The 23,444-nt window shown below is 37.4% G+C and overlaps 1 protein-coding gene across 4 annotated transcripts in view; it reads left to right on the forward strand.

Annotated features, from left to right (window-relative positions):
• Window positions 1–23,444, forward strand: part of PARP6 (poly(ADP-ribose) polymerase family member 6) — a 1,412,227-nt gene that overhangs the window by 552,295 nt on the left and 836,488 nt on the right. For all 4 annotated transcript variants that reach the window (XM_044077510.1, XM_044077512.1, XM_044077511.1 and 1 more), the window contains one exon: window positions 15,364–15,426. In XM_044077510.1, coding sequence (XP_043933445.1) covers window positions 15,364–15,426 — 63 coding nt within the window. The remainder of the gene's footprint in view (window positions 1–15,363; window positions 15,427–23,444) is intronic.

Genomic DNA, 23,444 nt, shown 5'->3' on the forward strand with positions numbered 1-23,444 from the left:
CCTGCTGAACATCTTTCCCAGCTCTGTCCCTCTGTCTAGCCAATCAGTACAGGTCCTTTTTTCCCTCTTTAGTGTCCAATCTCTCATATAACTCTCCATATGCCTTATCCTTAGCCTTCACCACCTCTCTCTCTTTGCCATGCGCCTCATCTCCTTATACTCATGTCAACTTTCTTCATCTCTTTGACAATCCCACTTCTTCTTTGCCAGCCTCTTCCTCTGTATACTCTCCTGTACTTCCTCATTCCACCACCAGGTCTCCTTGTCCTCCTTCCTCTGTTCAGATGTCACACCAAGCACCTTTCTAGCAGTCTCCCTTACTAGCTCTGCTGTAGTTACCCAGCTATTTGGTAACTCTTCACTGCCTCCCAGTGCCTGTCTTAACTCTTCCCTGAACACCACCTCACAATCACCCTTTTTTAACTTCCACCATTTAAACCTTGGCACTGCTTTCACACACCTCCTCCTCTTCTTGATCACCAATGTCATCCTATAGGCCACCATTCTATGCTGCTTAACTACACTTTCCCCGTCACCACTTTACTGTCTCCAATCTCCTTCAGACTGGCCCTCCTACATAAGATATAATCCACCTGTGTGCATCTTCTTCCACTCTTGTACGTCACCCTATGCCCCTCCCTCTTCTTAAAACACGTATTCACCACAGCCGTGTCCATCCTTTTCGCAAAATCCACAATCATCTGACCTTCTGCATTCCTCTCCTTAACACCATACCTACCCATCACTTCCTCATCCCCTCTGTTCACTTCACCAACATGCCTATTGAATAATGGTGAATATTTCAACAGTGAATAATTCTACATATGGATTACAAAGTGCCATGTTCCTTTTCTTGGTTTTATACTTTTCTTGTTTGGATCACCATTGTCAGTGGCCATTTTAGCTGCACATTAACTTCCATTTTCCCTGCACTTCATTATACTTGTGTAGCAAATACTGCAATGTTGATTGCTTTTCTCCTCTCTTCTTATCTGATTCCATCTTCTTTTTCTGCCATGGATCTGCCCTACATCAGTAACCTCTAGCCTCTGAACATATAATTCTGTAGAAAATAGTTTCCTGTTTTCCCACCCAATGCTAACATTCCATTTCCCTTTGGAACTACTGACAGAGGGAGATAGAAGACCTTTCTCTGCCTAACCCAACTGCTTGGGACTAGTCTTTATGGGGTAACCGGGCTTCTCTGAAGCCCTTCTTGTACCATATAAGACTTCTTAGCTTTACACATATACTATATTTTTATTCATCTCTTGGTAGCCCCTACAGACAAGCTTAGAAGTTATCTCCACACCCTGCTGTTCATCACAACGAATAGAACAAGATATTTTACTCAACTTCCTGTTCTAGTGAAATAATTCATATCTGGTCCTGTTATACTATCTTGCTGTCATCACCATTTTATTATGATGATTTCCAGATTTGAAAGTTAATAACAATGATGATAAAAAATGGAAGTCAAAAGGACTGAAAGGGGTAAAGCTCTGAGTTGCTCATGAGCTGCTTCCTGTGCCTAGGGAACAGGGTTTGATTCCTTCCACCGTAATTTGCTTACTGTGCAACTCTGATCAACTTACTAAACCAGACAGGTGCTCTTGGTTCACCCCTGAAAAAGATAGTGGACTTACCTGGTTAACAAACTATTTTTTAAAATGTATTTATTTATTTTTATTAAAATGGTATTATCCTCAGAGATGGTTATACAGCAGTTTGTCAAGTCCAGGCATACAGCTGCAGGAGCATGATCTAATCTAGATTTATCCAGGTTAAAAAAAGTATTTTTTTAAGGATTTCAAGCCCCACTGTGCACGTGTAAGACAAAAATCTAGGTACCCCTTAAACTCATATATACCAACATCATTGTGCACAACCATAGAGAAAAAGAAAGTTAAAAGCGAGTCATTGTAACTGTAATAACAGAAATAGTACCAGCAAAGATTTCCTATGACAAACGCAACTCTATATGTTACAAGTTGCCCAGATGTGAATGACACATTGTAAGGCTTGACTAGTATTTACTTGATGACTAGTAGACAGTATACATTGGACTACATCAGACTGTTATACTCCAGTGCAATAATTTATCAGTAGCTGATGACATTACATAATTCCATGGTTTATTTATTTTATTTATTTATTTGCATTTGTTTACTGGGATAGTCCACTGGACCAAGGTGAGCCTATTTTCAGTTGAGGCCTGGGGAGAAAAGCTCCAGACATAGTTCAACTAATACATAATACATAATACATTAACAAAGTCACCCTAGTTCCAAGTTAAGGCAGCTCTCCGTAGTAACAGCATATACCAAAGAAGTCCAAGAATAACAATTTATTATTTCGTAAGCGCTTTCATAACATAAGTTACTTCATCAGACAACTTCATTACATCCACATAAAATACAGTTTAAATACGTAACCAACCCAATCAACACACTACATTTTCCCTCCATTTTATTAAAACAATTCTTATTTAAAGACATATTACATTCTAAATTAAATCAAATTAATTTAATTTAATGTAATTAATTAACCTACAAACCATACATATTATAACTCTATATAAAAAATTAAACATAATAAAATAAAACATATTGAATAAAAAAATGTATTTATACGTATATAAAATAACTCACAACAAATAATCACTTTCTTATTCTCCTTCCTTTAATACTGGTTTAAGTGGGACCATATCATTTAACCCTGAGCCTCTATGTGCACCCATACGTAGAATCCAGGCCAACTCTTTAGTCTCTGTTTTGTTATAAATGTCATTTAATCTAGGACTTTCCTGGATAACTTCCACAACCTGAAGTCTAAAACTATGTTGTTCACCTTCAGATAATGTGTGTTTGGCCAGTGCACTATACATATGTTTCATTCTGGTACAATAAATGTGGTCCCTAATACGTTCCCTTAATCTACGGTTGTTTTTACCTACATAAAATTTAAAACATATAACACAATGTGCTATATCCGCGGTGGTGGTGCTGCAGTAAGATGCTGTCTGGTTCGACTCTGTTAGAGCATCTTCTGCGTGGAGACGTGCATGAATGGGCATACCTTCACTGAAGGTTGTGCATCAGGGCTGGCAACTCGGTACATAAAAATCAACTGCCAGTCATTAGCGGACCGGAGTTCCGCTGTGGCGACCCCTAACCGGGAAAAGCCGAAAGTCACAACAACACAATGTGCTATATAAACCAAATTCTTGGTATTGCAATTTCCCCTACAATTAATATGCTACAAATATCCAGTATCAGGATGTCTATAAAATCTAGATTTATCAAAATATATATATATATATATATATATATATATATATATATATATATATATATATATATACATATAAATTGCATTGGCCACATGGTACAGTGGCATTAAATTCATGCCTATTCACATACTGCAACCTAGAATAACATAACTGTAGTTTAAGATTTGGGAAACAACTCTTGGAGTATCCTCTTCTGCAAGTAAAATATGCCAATTCTTATTAATTACCTGTTTAACCTTCTGTATCCCCTGGGCATAAGGTAAAATTATTGGAACTGTATCAGCCTGTTTAATCCTGTTTATAGGCTAATCTGGATCTCCTCCTTTTATCTAAGGTTTACCTCTCCCCTGCCTCTCTCTCTTAACCCATGCATATACTCGGTTAATTTCTCTGTTAGTATAACTTCTACTCATAAATGCTTCCTTCAAATAATCTAGCCCTCCTTCAAAACTAAGCTGTCCAGATGAAAGTCTTGAAGTCCTAAGGGCCTGTCCTTCTTTAATTTTAAAAAATATATGTGTCAGATGCATACTGCTTTTTTGTAAAAATGAGGGTTGATAACATTCCTTTCTATGTATGGAAGTAGTAATGCTATCAGGAGAATAAGAATATGTGAACTTTAAAAAGTCACTGCTAGTATTCAAATAATTAGTAAATTCTTCAAGTGATATGTGGTCACCATCCCAACAAATAAACAAGTCATCTACAAACCTACGAAAGAATTTTACAGTATGATGCCTCTTATTTCTTTGTTCCCATTCCCTCATAACAATATTAGCATATGCATTTGCGCAACTAGTACCCAATGTGACCCCAGATTTTTGCCAGTAGTATTCACTATTAAATCGAAAAATATTGTGCTCCAATACAATTTCCATTAACATATATATAAAATCAGCTTTGGCTTCACTATAACTCGCATTGACAAACAGGTTTTTAATGTATTCAGCCCTGCATTATTTGGGATACAGGTGAACAATGATATTACATCCAACGTCACCATTAATTCAAAATTAATATTATTTTCTATCAAATATTTATGCAGATATAATAAGTTTTCTGTATCACGCAGCACTATATGGTAATTTTCAATAGTTTTTTTAAGTTCCTTTCCAAATAAATGGATATCGGCTCTGTGAGCCATCCAGCCCCAGCAACTGTAGGTCTAAAAGTAGGTTGTGAGGGATTTTTATGTATCTTGGGAAGCCCATGTATGCGGGGTACAATGGGAAATTCAACATGGAAATATTCATGTAATTCAGCATTTAAATATCCCAGATTCAAACTGTCAAGTAACAAAGAATCTGTTCTATATTGCATATTTAAGACTTGCTCATGACTAATAATCTCATATACTGTAACATCTGATAACATTTCCAACATCTTGTTTTTCTAGTAAATAGCATCTAACACAACTACAGGCCCTCCTTTGTCAGCTAGGCAAATAATAATGTTATCATTTTGTTGTAAAGACTTAATGGCTAGACGTTGTTCATATGTCATATTCCGTGCATTTCTATTAACATTCACCATGTCCACTTCACATAGATCTTTTTCACATTCTTTAATAAAAACATCCACATCAGCCGGCATATTAGGTACAAAAGTACTACATTTCTTACACATGATACCCTTATTATTATTGTTACTAAAACCATAAAGTTTCTTAAGCATCACATTTCGTGCAAACAGCCTAAGTTGTACTAATGCATCAGCTAGAGCAAATCTAGTGTTAGGTATAAAATTTAAACCTATACTTAACAGTTCAATTTTGGATTTATTTAATTCGTAAGACGAGATGTTCCAAACGAGTCCTTTTCCCACTATCCCCACATTTTCTTGATAGTTCTGTTTTGTGTTACAACTGGAGGTTCCTTGCGCTTCTGACCACTCATTGGGGGTGTTCCATTGAAGGATTTCTTCCTAGCCTGCCGTATAGGTAAAGGAAAACCTGGAAATACCATGCCACATTGTTCAGTCTCCTCAGGTGGAGTTTTATGTCTCACTACTGGACCCTCATACAAAGTTGCCAGTTTATTATTCAACACAGAAACTACTGCCGTAAAAAGCCTATGATCAGTTGTTGGTACTTGGCCATTAATAACATTCTCCTCCTGCTCAACTGGCCCCACCTCTCGTCTCTCATTAATTGCATTGGTGCTGCTTGCAGAGCGCTCCATATTTGAATCTGTCAATGGCACTTGCTGTCTCGGCCAAGTAAAAACATGCTGGTGCGAAAAGTCATTAACTTCTCGAGCTAATTTCTTCATTTTTTGCATATGTAACTTGTGACCATATATATTCACTTTCTCAGATAGCTCAGCAAAATAAATAGCAACACGTTCATCTCCCAGAAGACATTCTAGCTCAGTTTGTTGTTTAAGCACGTTATCCTGCAGTTCTAGTTCAATTAGATGAAAAAATTCAATGAGCAACTGCGTATATTGTTTACTAGTAGCTAAATTAATCTTTTGCCATTTGGTTAACAAGGCAGGGTACAAATTTCCATATGCTGGCATGTTTAAAACTCTCAAACCTCAAGGAACCACAAATTTCTGTATACATGCCTCAAAATGGAACCTTTGATACTGCAATCGCTTAAATCTATAAATGTCATTTTCAAAATTACGTTTCAACTCGCAAACCTTCATGTTGGTTGCTGTATCATTATTGATATCTCCATTCATCTCCGGTATCTTTGCATTCAAGAATGGATTAAGTATATCAGATAGGCAATCAGTTAGTCTCTTACTGCTGGAAGTAAATTCCACTGTGGAACCATGATTCTCATAGGTCATACTGCTGCCTTCAGCCATGCTCACACAAACCTTGTACAAAAATATATAAAAAAATCCCAAAGATACCCAACTGGTAAGATGAGCAGGAATAATAATAACAAAGTCACCCTAGTTCCAAATGAAGGCAGCTCTCCGTAGTAACAGCATATACAACGCATATACCAAAGAAGTCCAAGAATAACAATTTATTATTTCGTAAGCACTTTCATAACATAAGTTACTTCATCAGATGATATATTTATTCAATATGTTTTATTTTATTATGTTTAATTTTTTATATAGAGTTATAAAATGTATGGTTTGTAGGTTAATTATTTAAATTAAATTAATTTGATTTAATTTAGAATGTACTATGTCTTTAAATAAGAATTGTTTTAATAAAATGGAGGGAAAATGTGTGTTGATTGGGTTAGTTAAGTATTTAAATTTTATTTTATGTGGATGTAATGAAGTCGTCTGATGAAGTAACTTATGTTATGAAAGCGCTTACGAAATAATAAATTGTTATTCTTGGACTTCTTTGGTATATACTAAAGTAGCGTGTGCTCTACGGCAAGTGAGAAAACTGACTAGGCTCCTGCATGGTCTCCTTGACTGCATGCCTTGTAACTACCTATGAACCTTTTGATATAGTGATGGGTTGACCAAAAATCACAAATAAGGAAAGAGATTTATTTTTTTTTTTTTTACCTACTTCTTCATTCAACATTTCATCCTTTTTTTTTTTTTTTTTTGGTCTTTTGTGTGTTTGATCATTTTAGAGTGATATTTTTATGAATGGATGTTTTGAATTTGCATACATCTGTGATGTTACTAGGAATGCTTATTTAGGTATCTGAATTCATGGTAGAAATTTTTTAGACGATTTCCCAAAAGGAACGTTGAAAGAATTGAATACTTACATTATTTATTTATTTATTTTACATGTGTTGACTGGGATAGTCCATCAGGGTGTGAGCCCATTTTCAGCCGAGGCCCGGGGAGAAAAGCTCCAATAAAATAAGAACAACATTGAAAGGTACAGTGTCGGTTTTACATAGCATTTAACAGAAATATCTAGAGAAAATAAAGAAAGTGCAATATACGATAGGCACTTTAGTGAAAAGGAGAATATTATTACAATATAGTAAAGTCATATCTATCTATCTATATATATATATATATATATATATATATATATATATATATTTTTTTTTTTGAGGGCAGGGGTCCATCTTTAAAGGTAATGATTTGGGGTTAAGTGTTATCCTTAAAGCAGAAATATTTACTGTTGATTTAATGTATGTATTGCTACGTTATTGGATGATTCTGTGGTAATTTCAATTTATTTTAAACTTTCTTCAAAGTAAATGCTATTTTGCATGCATATAGTTGCCACCCACTGCATTATATCAAAATATTCCCAAGAGACAATTTTTTAGAATTAAAAGAAATTGCTACTCTGAAACCACTCATCATACAACAGCTCATATAAAATTTTATAAATATTTTATAAATGTTTTATTTTTTTATTTTTATAATTTTTTATTTTATAAATATTTTATAAACAGCTTATTTAAAAATAAAGTTTTTATGACTTTATTGACTGCATTGCAGCTCAGGTGGACCAAATGTTGAGGAACAAATTGTTCCATTGTAAGGATACTGAACTAGATGAAGAAGTAGGAAATGACCTGAGGTTTGTTAGTACTACTTCTATAAATTTGAATAGGATCACAGATATTATATATAGACACTGGTATATATTAACACAGGACAGATTTGTTCACAACACAGTCCTAGTTTTTGTCAGGTTTCTGACAGATGTTTTTTCAGGACATAATCCTAGTTTTTGTAGATTGGGTTTCTGTTGGTGGAGAAACCTGGCTGGGTATTCGGGAAACATAGGAGGTATTTAAAAAGGAATATTGAATCTGAAGTTTAAGGTAGTTTTCAAGACGTCATTTATCACCAATGTGACTGCAATATAGTGTCAGTCGCACATCAGAAATTATCATCATCAGACTTAACCCATGGATGATCTGGGAGCTGGCAATCTAACTTCAGGAAGAAGTAGATATGTTGATAAATTGTCATGATTTACAGGCACAAGCCTGCAAAAAAATCAACCTAAACTAGATAAAGCACTGTATAATGCAGAACATGGTTGAATTAATCAGTTATATGTTACAAATCTTTATTAATATGTCATGGTAAGCCAAACATTACAAAGACTTCTCATTTACAAAAAAATAAAATAAAATTATGGCCAGCTCCCATTCTGAGATACTAGTCCAATCAGGAGCATTAATTAAAATTTCTAGAACTTTTCAGAGCAATACAGAGTCCTGTAGACTTTCCTACTCAGGTTTCATGCATCAGAAGGTTGGATTTCTATTCAGGAAGCCTTGAGTGGAATCCTACACACATTTGTGGGTATCCTTGCTAATGATACCACTTATGACCTTGGGATAAGATTAGAAAATAGCTCTCAAGCTAAGATAAGACTAACTAGACACAACCTAATAATAATTATTATTATTATTATTTTTATTTAGACTCTATGGAATGTAATACATGCCATTCCTAATATATTAACCTAAATAATTTAATGTATGTAGTGGAGATGAGTATGATAACTCCCCTGTCTTGCAGACAAAGTTTCATTCTTCGGGATTTGGAGTTTTCCCCTCCAGTAAACCAAGTTAGCATTGTAAGTAGAGTTAATGGATACATTTACAGTTATTTATGACCAACATGTTTTGCGGTATCTTAGTTGATTGAACCATGACAATCAACTCCTATTTTTTCTCTTCCAGGGGAAATGGGTGGGTCATCTTGAGTGATTAAGCTAACATAACTGAAACTGTAATTAGACTGGGAAAATTTACATCAGAGTCCACCAGATGAGTCATGCATGACATGTATCACAGTAAAATCTGCTTCAATTTTAGCCACATTTTCAGGCCACCTTCTAGGATTTAATATAATGATCTTAATTTTTAATCAGGAGTTTCTTAAAGCTGGCTGCCCGAGATCAGTCTTTTACATTACTTTTCCATCTTGCTTCCAGTCTAAAGAATACAGTAATATTAATATAAATAGGGGATACACATAGCTAATTTGGGAGCACAGACCTACTCAAATAGGGAAGCAGTGCTTTCTCAGTGCTAGCTTCAGTTAAGATGTTGGTCTTTGATTTACATCATATTGGGTCAGTCTTCTCCTGATCATATTCTTTAGGAACTTCAATATCAGTATGTAGATCTATGAATATTGCTGCTTTCTGATGGGCAAAGCTAGCCGCCAACCCTGAATCCATGAATATAATGACATTTGGAAATATGATCAGACTGTGTCTAAAAAGGAAATCCTGTTGCCCAGTTCTGCCCTCTTTTGAGGAATATATTTAAAAATTAGTAAAGCCATTGTAATACTTCCTGATGGCAGTAAGGAAAAGGATGCCTATGGAACTGCATTCCACAGTGCATATGCAATAAATGGCAAATTACGACTTGCACATCTTACTATGTTATTTTGAAAGTAGTTCTAAATAGTTTCAAAACAAAGTGAAGACATATACAGATATAACATTAATATTTCCACCTACTTTAGAACATTTGCAACTCTGATGTACCTACCTTCAAATCAGCCACTTGTAGCTACTTACAAACTGCTAGCAATGGTCCTTGCAGGATTCAAAACTGCAGTGGAATGGTCTGTAACCACCTTTATGGTTGGCAGGCCACAGGGATACTCAGGATTGCTAACAAAGATATTCCCACTTGGGTTCTGGTCTTTCTGCTTTCTATTCAGTCTGAATATACCAAGAGCTTGGAATGTATAGAACACAATACCATAAAACTGAAATACATCTTACAAAAAACTTTATATCTATTTTTAGCTTTCATAATTCACTTTACTTATTTTTCTTACTTTGTTATGTTTTTGTTCCCACAAACATTCCTGCTGTTTTTAGTGGTATTTTTCTGCAAGGTACATAAATGTATGCAACTTAATAAATAAATGTTACTGATTAATAAATGGTTCCATAAACTTGCATGGATGTACAAGCATGAAAAATGCAAATCTTGTAGTCTGACTCTAGTTAAAGAAGGAATAGACTTGTTCTTGGTCATACTTTTAAAGCATTGCTGCAGCTTTACAGACAATTGTGAATTCAGGAAGGTTGGATGTTAAAAGGTAACGTCCACAATTGTTATAAGTGGTTAGGAAGCATATTGTTACTTAAGAAATAAATGGATAGAATGACAGTCTTATTAAATCTCTTTTTACATTTGCGGTGAAGGAGCCAAAAGTATCTTTTCCAAAGATGAGTATGGACATTGGTTACCCTAAATTCATGAATTTAATTAATTGTATTTTAATTTATTATTTTTATCTTAGATGTTGGAGTATACTAAGGTACACTTCTTGATCAGTACCTTGCCAAATGTAAAGTAATCTTTACATTTTTTTAATCTTTAAAGACTGGAAGTACAAAAATTTTATGGCTTTAGTGAGTTAAGGCAACAGCAGCCAGTATGAACAAATTGTACACGTTTATCAGTGTGTAACACACAAACACACACACATAGGAAGTAAATATATTAATGATGTATAGTATGATTCCATATTACTAATCAGTTTGATGTACGTTGTGTTTTTATATAAGACGCTCAGTGTATAGGCTTCCAGAGGAAGTGTCATATTAATGTTGTATGGTGTGGTCCAATATAATGTCTCCCAGAAACAAGTGCATTTGTGTGTGAACATGTACACACACACACACACACACACACACACACACACACACATACATGCATACACAGACACACACACATGCATACACACACACACACACACACATACATGCATACATACATACACACATACATACGTGCATTCATACACACACACACACACACACACACACACACACACACACACACACACACACACACACACACACACACACTATATTCCCTCTTCTATGTTAATATTCAGTACAAACAAGGAGAATGCCTTACACACCATATTGATGTTATTACTATAATTTCAGTGCACAAATAAAAAAGTATAATATAGCAATTTCAGTGACAGCCAAAATATTAAACAAATTAGTATATAGTTTGACAGCACCAGGCCCCTTATGTAAATGCTGCCTACTTATTACTTAACATGTGAATTGACATGGCAGAAACTAACACATACAAAATTGTGTCAAAAATCATAAAAAGATGTTAGTGTAAAGTAAAGAGCAGACTAAATAAATTGTTAAATTTTGTGGCCCAAAGAGCAATTTGGGCATGTTTTTTCACACTAGTAAGTTCAAAAATAGATTTTGGGAATGTAGAAATTATATTAGTAGAATTTGGCCTTCTTCAATGTCTATGAGCAATTCCAGTTATGATTGCTCAGCTACAACTCGTAAACGACCATGATTTTTTAATGCAGTTTTGAACTATTACAGCATTGCTACCTTTAAAAGAAAATAGGTTGACAGTTTACAAGCTGCCATTACGGCAGTCATAATGACAGCTTTTAATAGGTCGATAGTTTACAAGCTGCCATTACAGCAATCATAATGACAGCTTGTAAGTTGCCAACCAGTTTAGGGTTTCCTACAAGTTGGCACCTGGGGTAGCTGCCCTTGCTGTTCCACCTTTCCAATGGCTCAACATGAATACATAGCAGAGGTAGATTTATGATTTGGGAGACACCATCACAACTAACAGACTCATGCAGAGAATACCAAAATTAATGGGAGCAATGTGGACACAGCAGATTTAAATTAGTTAGCTCCTCATCCCCCTGGAACTAACACACTCCAGAAACTTAACTGCATTAATAAAATTAGAGTCCCCTCAACAGCATTACACAGAGATGAGGAGATTTTGAAAACATTAACACTGATGGAAGAATGTGCAGTTTACATACTTTGTCTCATCCTCAAAACCTTACTGAGTTGACCTACAAACAATTTTTTCTACAGCTCACATATTTTCTGCCTTTGGACCCAATTGATGGAATGCTTTTACAAATTAAATTGGTAACACCTCTATTTACTTCAACTTTAGAAAAAAAAATACATGACCTTGTACAAATGAGGGTTACTTGTGACTGTTAATATCCACTCTTAACTTAAATGATTCTGACTAAACTTTGCTATCTTATAATAAATTCACACTGCTCTCTTTTTCTGCTCCCTAACCTCTATAATGACTACCAAGAAGGCATGAGGAATGAAAATGTAATTGCAAAATTCCTGTATAATTGCATAAAATGTAGTGAATTCAAACCTCTTACCTTGCAAATTTGTTTATAGTATGCAGAGTAGCAAGATAGCATGTACCTTAAAAATGTAAGTAGAAATTTCTACGCAGTTGCCTAAAACATTAGGAATTGTATCTTCTTACCTTCAATAGCACTACTGATGTCAGATAGTTCACCTTGTAAATAAATGTTTGCTGTGAATGTTTTTAATGTGTGCTTTACATGTTTTGAATATTCACGATATTTTGGTATGTGGCTTCAAACCTCCATGACTTTTTTACCAGTTCTGTTTGTAAACATATTTATTCTATCTAGTCCGTCATGGATCAGTCAACTACACCAGAAAACAAAACAAATAAAGTAGTGCAATAAAATAAAAGACAATCAGATAAGCCATTATAAAAGCAGGTTGCAGTACAAAACATACATGTAAAATGGTAAATTAGTGACAATTCAAGTGGACTGTCCAAAGCAATGCTTATAAACTAAGCTAGCACTGAAAAATCTACAGCTAAATCTTGACCTAAGTAATGACATCCTGATCTTGTTAAAGATAAGTTGTGCTAGTCTTTCCAGATTTTTCATTGCATTAGGGCTGTTAATCTCATTGCTGTCCATCTGACATGTTAGCTATGCAAAAATGCTGCACATGTTGTTATTGCTGTCACAGACATTTTAACTATCAACATAGAATATCTTTCTCTGGTTTACGGAGGGTGGAGATCCCAGTGAGCATAAGAGACATTGGTATCTAAAACTGCCTAGCTGCTCCTTTTGATTTCTGCCCCTTTCACCATTCAAGTTCCATGCTACAATTTTGGTTTCACACATAAAATGAGATAAGTCAGTAATATCAACTTACACCTTCTAAGTTGTCACTCTTCAGTTATTGCCAAAGCTAAACTAACCATCATCAAATGGCTTGTTTGTATTAAAAAAGCACAAAACATAATGTGTTGTACATCACCACTAATAAATAAATTGGTGCATTCTTCATTCAACCTGTAACTAGTGATATTACTTGAAAGCTGACAATGTCAGGCCACGTGCCTGCCTGTTCTGGTAGAACCAGAGCTGCTTCCCCTTCCCACTGCGAAGGGCTGACCTAAACTGATGAGGCAGGATCAGTAGTAGAACCAGAAATGCCAGCCAGGCTCATTTCCCACTGTAACATCTGTCTCATCCAATGCTGTATATTTACAGTCAGTGCATTCATCTGGTACTAACCATACCAGTGCTAGACAGCCCTTAAATCATTCCTCAGAGCAGGGTCTGAGTCTTACAGTTTCTGCAAATGAGGGCAATGTTAAGGATATGAGGTTCATAAGTAAGTCCTCAAACCTACTTCAATCACACTGAAAAGGCTGAGAAAAAATAAAGCTGATGATGGAAAACATCATTCTTCACTTAAAAAAAAATCATTTTTGCAGGGGAGTAAATCCATATCCCCCTACGATGTGGTGGCTGCATCTCCCACACCCCTACCTTTTTAAATATACTAACTCCAATATCACTCATCTTGGGGAAAATAGCAAAACTTCCTTTCCTCCAGAGTTTCGGGATTTTTGATTAGTACTAGCAGTATGTACATCTACAATAGGTTTGACAATATTTTTTCAATTATTGCCATTTTAATTGATCAGATTAGTGTAGTCAATGTATTCTTGTTAAACAAGCCATTAGTGTACTTGGGTATACTTTAAATGGCAGCCTGAATTGGAATCAGCTGGATCTTCACATGCACATGTGCACCAAAACTGTTTAAATGGCAGTTGTTAATAACTAGCCAAATTATAACCTCAGTGGTAGCCAGACCACGACACAAGAGAAGAAGGTTTATTGTCAGTGCAGAACTAGGTATGCTTTAGGTTCCAGAAATCTAGTAATTTGTCTGCCTGTCATGTGAATAAGATGCTATACAAACCACTGGCAAATGGAACTCTTGCATTTAGCTTAGGTTAGAGAAGGTGCTTAGAGCCAAGAGCAAACCTTTCATGCTTCATATTCCCAAGTGCTCAATGTGTGATCTGACCAGGGCTCTGTAAAGTAGAAGCATTGCCTCTTTGCTTTTGGAGTCTGTCCCCTTGAGGATGCACTGTGTGTACCGGTACCATTATCCTAGTATTGTGCTATTGGTGGTCAAATTCAGGTGTGACCAACCCTCCCACTTCTTTTTTCCTGCCCTTTTTCCTTCAGTTCCACTCCTACCTGCTGATGCTGCACACAAGGGTTGTTGTAGCCAAAGCCAAGGACTTTTCATTGGTTTGCAACAAACCTCAGCTGTCAGTTTTATGTCCATGTCTTCAGGCCTTTCATATCCTTCACTAGACTGTCCCCACCATCTCCCACTACTGCCCCTGTCTTTGTGTCATTTAAGAATTGAATGACCCGGTGACAGTTGCAATAGAAGAAAATGATAGAGCTGTATTGCTAGTGTACTGCATTTGGTGTGACCTTTGTATGGTGATTTCTTGGACTCAACCGAGCATGTCTCACTTTGTCGGCTGACCTTTTCTGTGCTGTTTGACTTGTTGCAGTTGCTCCACTTTGTATAATAACTACTTCTTGGGACTTGTAATTATTTGTTGCAACTTGTTTGTTTACCTTGCCACTTTGACAATGGGCCTTTGTATGTCTGGTTGGCTTTACAGGATATGACTGACATTTTTATATCAGTAGCATGTGAAACTTTCCTCTGCATTAGCAAAATATTCAGCAGTTTCTTGTTACTACCCCACTTCCCCTTTCAGTGTATGTAAGTATTTCTGTGAACTTTTTGCAGCAGCATGTGTTGATACTGTTGAAGTAAATATTACATTCTTGTGTTTCAGAAAATGCTAATACTTGCACATAAATGGAGGTCCCTTGACACTTACTGTATATGTTGTACTAACAAGCCACATCTTACAAAAGTACTTCTTTGAATTGCAGCTGTGGTGAAATGCTTGCATAATGAGAACATAAACTTCTAGCCACTTTGAATTTGCATTACTAATAACAGTATTTTTTCATGAAAAGGTCCAACATAGTCATCACGAATGCATTGCCAGGGGACGTTGGGCCGTTTCCAAGGATAAACAGGTATGTACACTGGCACGCCTTTGAATATATGGTACAGTATTTTGTCATTTCTTAAATTTGTATATGTAGTTGTGGCCAATAAATGTGATTGTATGCAAACATGTTTACCTTCTTCATTCTTATGTGTATTGTATAATTGCTTTTGTTATTTCATAACCAGCATGAATCTGCACTCTCCCTGAAATGATCAGTTCTTTTACATTTCTAAAGCAACTTCACAACATTCTATCAACTTCCTGTTTGTTTCTGGTTAAAAAGTATTGTTGCAATGTTCTAGTAATTTATTAATGCAAGGTAGACTGAACTTGTGCTACTGTTTTAGGCTCAGAGCTTTTGTGACCTAGTTGACTTTTGAACTAACAAAAAGACAAACTTGTGTATTTATCATGGGTAGCTATACTCTGCTTACTCTACTGAAGAGTAGAGAACTCACCCGTAAAGTGTTTGCACATTATTATATACTGGAGACCTTACCTAAACTTTAATATTTGTTCTGTTAACAGATGAAGTAATACTGAAAACATCACAACTGTACATTACATGTAAAGCAGGAAGTAACCATATTATAAAAATCCATAGGTGCCAATTCAGTAAAGCCTACATGGGCCGACAAAACTGTGTGTGCATCGCGGTGTGATGTGCACATGATAGTACAATGTTTTGTATTCAGTAAGTGGCTCTACATGGCATCTAGAGCCACACAAACACTGTAAACATTGTGGCATGCTAATTTTAGCATAAGCAGCTGAACTCTGTGGTAACCAACCAATCCAAGATGGAGGAGCTATTCAACAAGCTATAAAGCAACCATGTAGACTCAGTGCTGGTTTTCCCAGCAAATTCAAAAACCTATTGGAATACAGCAGGGAAACTAGGCTACACGGAAAGAATGTTAGGGACTTCTGTTACATGTTTTCATGTGTATGTGCAGCAGGCCAATGTCTATGCTGCTGTTGATACTACTACACCATGGCCAAGAAGGAGAAGGTTTTTAGACCCCATTTAACTTTTCATAATCTGCATGAGGTGGAAGTTATAGAGTGCTACAGGGTAGAAAGAGACACACAACCTCTGTCATCCTCAACTGAGAGCAAGGGCAAGCCAAGGAGAACTAATACCAGTGGAGAATAAGGTATGTGTAGCACTTACAATTTTAGCTACAGGAACCTTCCAGAGACCATCAGGGGACATGCTGGGGGTGTCACAGGCATCAGCATCCAGGATCCTTCATCAATTCTTGAATGCTATGCTACCACATGGCAGTGACTGCATACATTTTCCCTGTACAGCTGAGGACAGAGCCAGAACTACGCAGGAGTTCTACCCTGTAGCACACTACCCTGAAATCCTGGTGCCATAGACTGAACACATGTAAAAATCAAAGCATCATCTAAGGAACAGGAAGGGTGTACATAAGTAGAAAGGGCTACCACTCTAATAACATATCATGTGTAACGCTAAGGTAATCATCCTGAATGTGTGTGCTGACAACCCAGGTAGTTACCAAGACTCGCATATCTGGCACACCTCACAACTGTATCAGATGTTTGGTAGGGGAGATATCCCACAGGGTCATTTATTGATTGATTGATTGATGGTTGTTTGTTAACTGGGTTGGTCCAACTGAGCCAGTGGCCCATTTTCAGTGGAGACCTGAGGAGAAAAGCTTCAGTTACAATTACAGAGATACAACAAAAGTAAAAATTTCAATGGCTATAATAGCAAGAACTTATTCATCATTAAATTTACTGGGGGATGCAGGTTATACACTGGAACCATGACTGATGGTGCCCATCAGAAATATGCACACACTAACTGAAGAACGCTACAGTTAGGCATATGTTCAAACAAGAAATGTCATAGTGAGTGTGTTTGGGCTGCTGGAGTTGCATTTCTGCTGCCTGGATGCATCTGGGGGAGCCCCGCAGTACAATCCCAGTACATGTGCCGAAATATTCACTGTCTGTGCCATGCTAAACAACATTATCATGAGAAAACAACTTCAGCAGGAACTGCAAGGGGAAGGGCAGACATAGATGTGCACAATATGACCTCACACTGGTCAAGAGGCAATGGGCAGCACATACTCTCACCACCTAAGGGGCTAAAACCTTCATCCTATGCACATACATAAAGTAACATTGATGTCAGTCAGCACTCACAGACTTTACTTACCAATGTAATGGCTGTGTACTGCTAGCATCAGGCAGAGTCAGCCCTGAACTAACACTCTTGCAACTGCTGGATTTTCAAGGTAAGTGCTGAAACTGGAATAGTAAAATAAATGTTTAAGAATACAAATGAAAGGCATATCCTTGCACACTGTTACTTAGTAATGTAAGTAAGTATAAGGTAGGTGATTTTTACAGCAATCACATCAAGATGTGACAACACTGACTTATGTGAATGCATGTGTCCTCTGTCAACTAATAGGCCTTATGTCCAAAATGTACAGATTTTCAATGAATGTCCACATTTTGGCCTCATATGTTTGTAATAGAAAATCATTAGAGATTGAAGTTAGAAAATAATGACACCCGTTTCTGTTTCAGACTTCATATCCCTCCAGAACAAACATAAAAATAGTAATGCAAAACAAGTTATTCCATCAACTAAGTTTGTAAAACCACAATGTTTAAAAACTGTCCCCATTGTTTGGCTTTTGTCACAATTTATTTATGGCTTGGTCCAGCTTTGTTGTTCTAACAGTTTGACAGGGATGCACATGTTACAAAAACATGTAAGAAAGCACTAAGATTTGTAAAACAACATCAGCAAAACAGATATACCAAGCACTTAGTCAGCTAATCACCCTGAGCAATAGACAAAAAGCTGGTGCGTCCCTGAATCTAAAAGATAGAAAACAAGGATATGGTACAGTTGTTGTCATTTACACAGGGTGTTGGGGGGGGGGGGGGGCAGGAGGCCTATGCTGACACAAAATGTAGTGAGTGTGGATGAGTTAGTAAGAGAAACAGGCAGACATTTGGATAAAGTATCAAATAGCCACTGAGACAGAATGAGCTTTAAGCTTTACGACTGACCCATTTAACTGTTGTGTGTGTGTGTGTCTGTATGGGCACTCCAGGTGAAATTGGTGTGTGGGTGTCTGCAAGAACACAGACAAGAACTGTGCTAGCTCTATGTCCTGGTATGTCAGACAGGTATGAGCCATGCATGGTAGAGGTGACAATTTATCGTTGTCTTCCCTGGCCCCGAGAACTGCCTCTGGCAGGAGTTGCACTGGCACATCCTTGCCCATGGTCAGATGCACTGCTGCTGCTGCCTGAATGATGTCTACTAGATGAGATCTCCTCATGAATACACCTAAGACCAAACCTCATGGCCTACCATGTCTGGGTGTGGACACCTCAACCACTGACCAAGCAGTGGAAGTAGTGCCACAACAGGACCATGATCAGGCATAGCCATGTTGGCTAACATCAGATGATGTGGATGACCTACGCCCTCATGGATGCTGTCACAGACACCACCCATTCCAGTGTGTCAGTCATGCAATCCATTGAATCAGCAACACAGTGGAGGCAGTCATGCATGTTAGCCTGTGCCACATTTGCAACCCTAAGCTCGAAAGCCCTATTGGAACATGTCTGCACCTCCGTGATGGCCCTACTGTGATGGCCCTAAACATACATAGAGTGACACAGAAAGACACACCTGGATCAGGTGGAGGATGGACAGCAGGCCTCATCTGAGCAACCTGAACAACCCTGCTGTTAACTTAATCTGTATAATTGGACCAAGCATGTGTGCAGTATATGCACATCGCAAGGATTACTTTGAGCAATCCTTAATTATAGTTTGTAGTTGTTAAGAAATATGCATACATGTAAAAGTTCAGATAAAATACTTTATCAGTGTGATAATGCATATGATGGTACTAATTTTCTCTCTTTTTTTTTTTCTCGCACCCTGAGCCTTATCTCTTTTTTTTTTTTCTCGTTCTATATGTCACCAAAGCATTTCCATGTCATCCATCTCTGATAAAATGCTTTACAGCACAGAGAGGTAGGCCAACCCTGGTGGCTCAGCTTGCCCTCTCTGCACTGGCTCTGGTGATGATGCCCAGCATATTTAGGACCCGACCTGGCAGTACTGCCTCGCCACCCCTACGCTACCATTGCCCTCAGGTAGTATTACACTGGCGTGGTGCCCTCCAGGAGTACTGGCACAGGTGGGGTTTCATCACCTGCCAGGAGATGTCAGGGTCAGTGCACAGGGTTGTGCACAGCACCATTGTTGCATGCTTATGCTGATGGAGAAGCTGCTGACCCCTTATGGCCCATAGGAGAAGACATTAAGCACTCCCAACAGCCAGTGGAGTAAGGCAACAGTTATGCCAGTCCTGTGTGTGAGGACTAGATTCTTATTGCCGCATGTTTTATGGGCATGGGCATCTGTTGTCCCCTCCATAACTCCAATGATGGTGTTCCCCCAATCTGTCATGTCCCTCTCTGTCAAAAAAACAAACACCAATGGATACTTTCAGTTTTTGGATTTGTGTTTGAAAAGCATTTGGCATTGTGCGCCAATGCCAAACAACAGTGAATGGCTCTTCCTTGGTCTGGTTACCTCCTTGCAATGGTTAAACATGCTGTGCTAAAGTAATATACAGTGAATGTAGTATAAAGAATTATTTCACTGCATTATAAATACTTATTTAAAACTATTACATGCTCCTGGATTCAAACCCTATATCATCTGGTCTCCAAAAGAATTGTGTCAGTGCATTTACACCTCCTGCCACAGAGTCAGCTAAGCAGCAGGTGTGTTTCATACACTCAGTACTCAGAACTCTCATAGTTTTAGCAATGAGACTCGTGTTTGCTCTCCTCTTAACTATGAGCAAATAGGGAAAGCTATAGAAATGTGTATCTCGCATGATCAAATACTTTGCCACACAAACCTGCTACTTGGCATTGTGCTATGGAAAGTGCACAATAGCATGAATTACTTGTGTTTACTGTCCATCTAATCTTCATCCCATCCCATGAAAGTACATGTAAGAACACAAGCAAAGGGAAGGGATTTTTAAGGAAAGAACACATATTTGTACTGCAGCAATCTGTTACTTCTACTTCCACCCATGCACTTCAAACTTAGTATTTCAGTACTTATTCACAAATATATCAACTACACTACAGAAATAAATAAATATTTTCTTATATATCATGCACATCTTTATAATGACAATACACATTCAGATTTTCCAATACTTGTAGTAATGTGGACAGCTGTTTGTAAATAGTTTGCAAACCTGTCTTTTTAAGGTATACCTGTATATTGGATACACAACAGTAAATGCTACACTTTCCACACGTCAGTGTGGTAACATACAGATCTTTAATATTTTGGCAGTTGTACATGGCTAGCTATCTGTTTCTGACAGGCCTCCCAACATCTTCTCTCAAACATCCAATGATGATGATGTCATCCAGTATAAATTGTTCTGCAGCCTTGTAAAAATAAGACTTGTGCTGTGTCACTTGAGTTAAGTACTGAGTTCCCAGTGTGTATACTTAGATAGGCAGGGGGTCTATTCTCACTGCAGTCAACTTGTGTGTGTGTGTTTTTAATCTGCTTGATGTCACTCTTCTTACTTGATATAACAGATGAGTCTTCATGGGTTCTGTTCAAGCAGCTTTATTATGTACAAACACATTACGATTATCGCTATTAACTTTATCTTGGGTAACTTATATACAGACTAACTAGATCCATTCTCAAATGCTTACTTTCTGGCTGCAGTTTCAAAATGGCACTAGGTACAACACATGCCCGTTATTTATACATGGACGTTCATCACTTGCTGTGCTACTTAAAGACACATACACATTGTGCTTTTTTACTTTTTCAATTTGAGCACCATTCTTTGTAATCTTGCTCAAGTGGCATGGATAGGCTTCTTTAAAATACTAACTAAAGGTTGGTTGGTGATCAGTTTTAATTTGAATACCTCGACCATAGATATAATCATGATACTTTGAACATGCAAATTATATTGCCAAAGTTCTTTCTCAATTTGAGCATACTGCATCTCAGTTTGGGTAAGTGTTCTAGATGCACAGGCTACTGGTCTGCCTTCCTGAAGAAGAACTTTGCCAAGACCAAATTTTGAATCATCACAGGAAAGAGTGACTGGTTTATTGACATCATAGTATCTTAATGTAGGTGGGGTGGCAATTTTCTGCTTAAGGTCTTCAAATGCCTTCTGGTGCTGTTCCAGCCAAGACCATGTAACATTTTTCTGCATTGGCTCTCTTAAAGGTGCTGTCAACTCACTGACATCTGGTATAAACTTGCCTAGATAGTTCACCATGCCAAGAAAATGTTGTAGAGCTTGAAGATTATCTGGTGCTAATATCTCAAGAATAGCTGCTTGCTTAGATGGTCTGGTCTTAAGCCAGTGCTGGTAAATAAATGACCTACATATGTAACTTCTGGCAGTCTGAATTTGTACTTTAGAGGATTGAGCTTTAGGTTCACTTCACATGCTCTGTCTAGAACTCTCTAAAGGTTCTGTCATGCTCTGCTTCACCATTGTCTCCAACCAATAAATCATCTTCTATTATGGCACAAGGATAATCTGAAAACATTTGCTCTGTTGCAAGCTGGAAGACTTCACTTGCAGAATTTATTCAAAATGGCATCCTCAGGAATCTATATCTGACAAACAGGGTACCAAAATTGGTCAGTAATGAGGATTTGCTATGCAGCATCACTTGCCAAAGTGAACATTTTGCATCCAAGACAGAAAAAACAGTGGCATTTGGTATTAGGGTTGCAACCTTTTCAACTGTGCACATTGGATGATGTGGTCTCTTTAATGCTTTGTTCAAATCCCTTGGGTCAATACATATTCTGATTTCATCTGAGCCTTTCTTGCGGGCTGCTACCATGGATGACACCCATTCAGTTGGTTCTGTAACTGGAAAAATTACACCTTGCTGCACCAGGTTATCCAACTGAGCTTTGACTTTATCTTGCATAGCTATTGGAACTTTTCTCACTGGTCTGACTACTGGACTGACCTCTGGGTCTAACTTCATAAAATACACAACTGGAGGTTTGCTCAATTTGTCATCAAAAACATCAGCATACTCTGAGAAAATAGCTTCAGAAAAATTGGAACTGGGATATCCGCTTATATGATGAACTTCTTTGGTAAAAGAAAGCAGATTCATTCTCAAACTGTCTCTGAGACCCAATAATGACTGCACAGGTCTTTGAACTACATAGAATAACAAGCTGTAACAGTTCTTAGCCAAATAACATGAAAGTACTGCTGAGCCTTCAGTTTGAATTTCTTCACCTCCATAGGCAACAAGTTTCACACTACTAGCCACATTGAGTTGCTCATTAGTTGTCACCTTAGCAAATGTGTCTGCTGATATAACATTACACTTTAAACTAGTGTCTGCTTTGATCTCAGTGGATTCATCATTTATCTAGGCAGTACAAAACACCTTATTCCTTGCCAACAGACCCACTGCGTCAACCCTTTCACCAATCACTGATACACCATCCACATAGAAGGCCAACTGTTGCAATTCCACTTGATCAGTTTGCTTTTTTGAGTGACTTTTACTTGTAACTGTGTGAGATTTACTTGATTTGTACAACTTTTGAAAAAGGTTCCTTTTTTTGCACTTTTGGCTTTGCTGACCAAATGCTAAGCATTTTTCTCTTTTAGACTCATGAGTTGCACCACAATTGCAACATTTAACAATAAATCTAGATTTGGGTTTTGCTGACTTATGCTTGTACTGCGCTGAGCATGTTCCTTTCTTAGAACTTGCTGGAAAACTATGTGGTTTTCCTTGGTGAACCAGCAGGGGCTGTGGCTGCCATGTGCTTAGGCCTGCTTCTATTTGCCACGTGTTGCATACAGTTGCTCTGGAGCCTGCTGAAACCGTATTCTAGTCACTTGGAAGCATACTTGTGTGCCTTTCTGTAACTTCATGGATTTGATAAATCTGAATGGCTTTACTCAGCAT

This window comes from Protopterus annectens, chromosome 7.part0, assembly GCF_019279795.1.
Source record: "Protopterus annectens isolate FY-2018-M chromosome 7.part0, PAN1.0, whole genome shotgun sequence".
Classification (NCBI taxonomy): Eukaryota; Metazoa; Chordata; order Ceratodontiformes; family Protopteridae; genus Protopterus; species Protopterus annectens.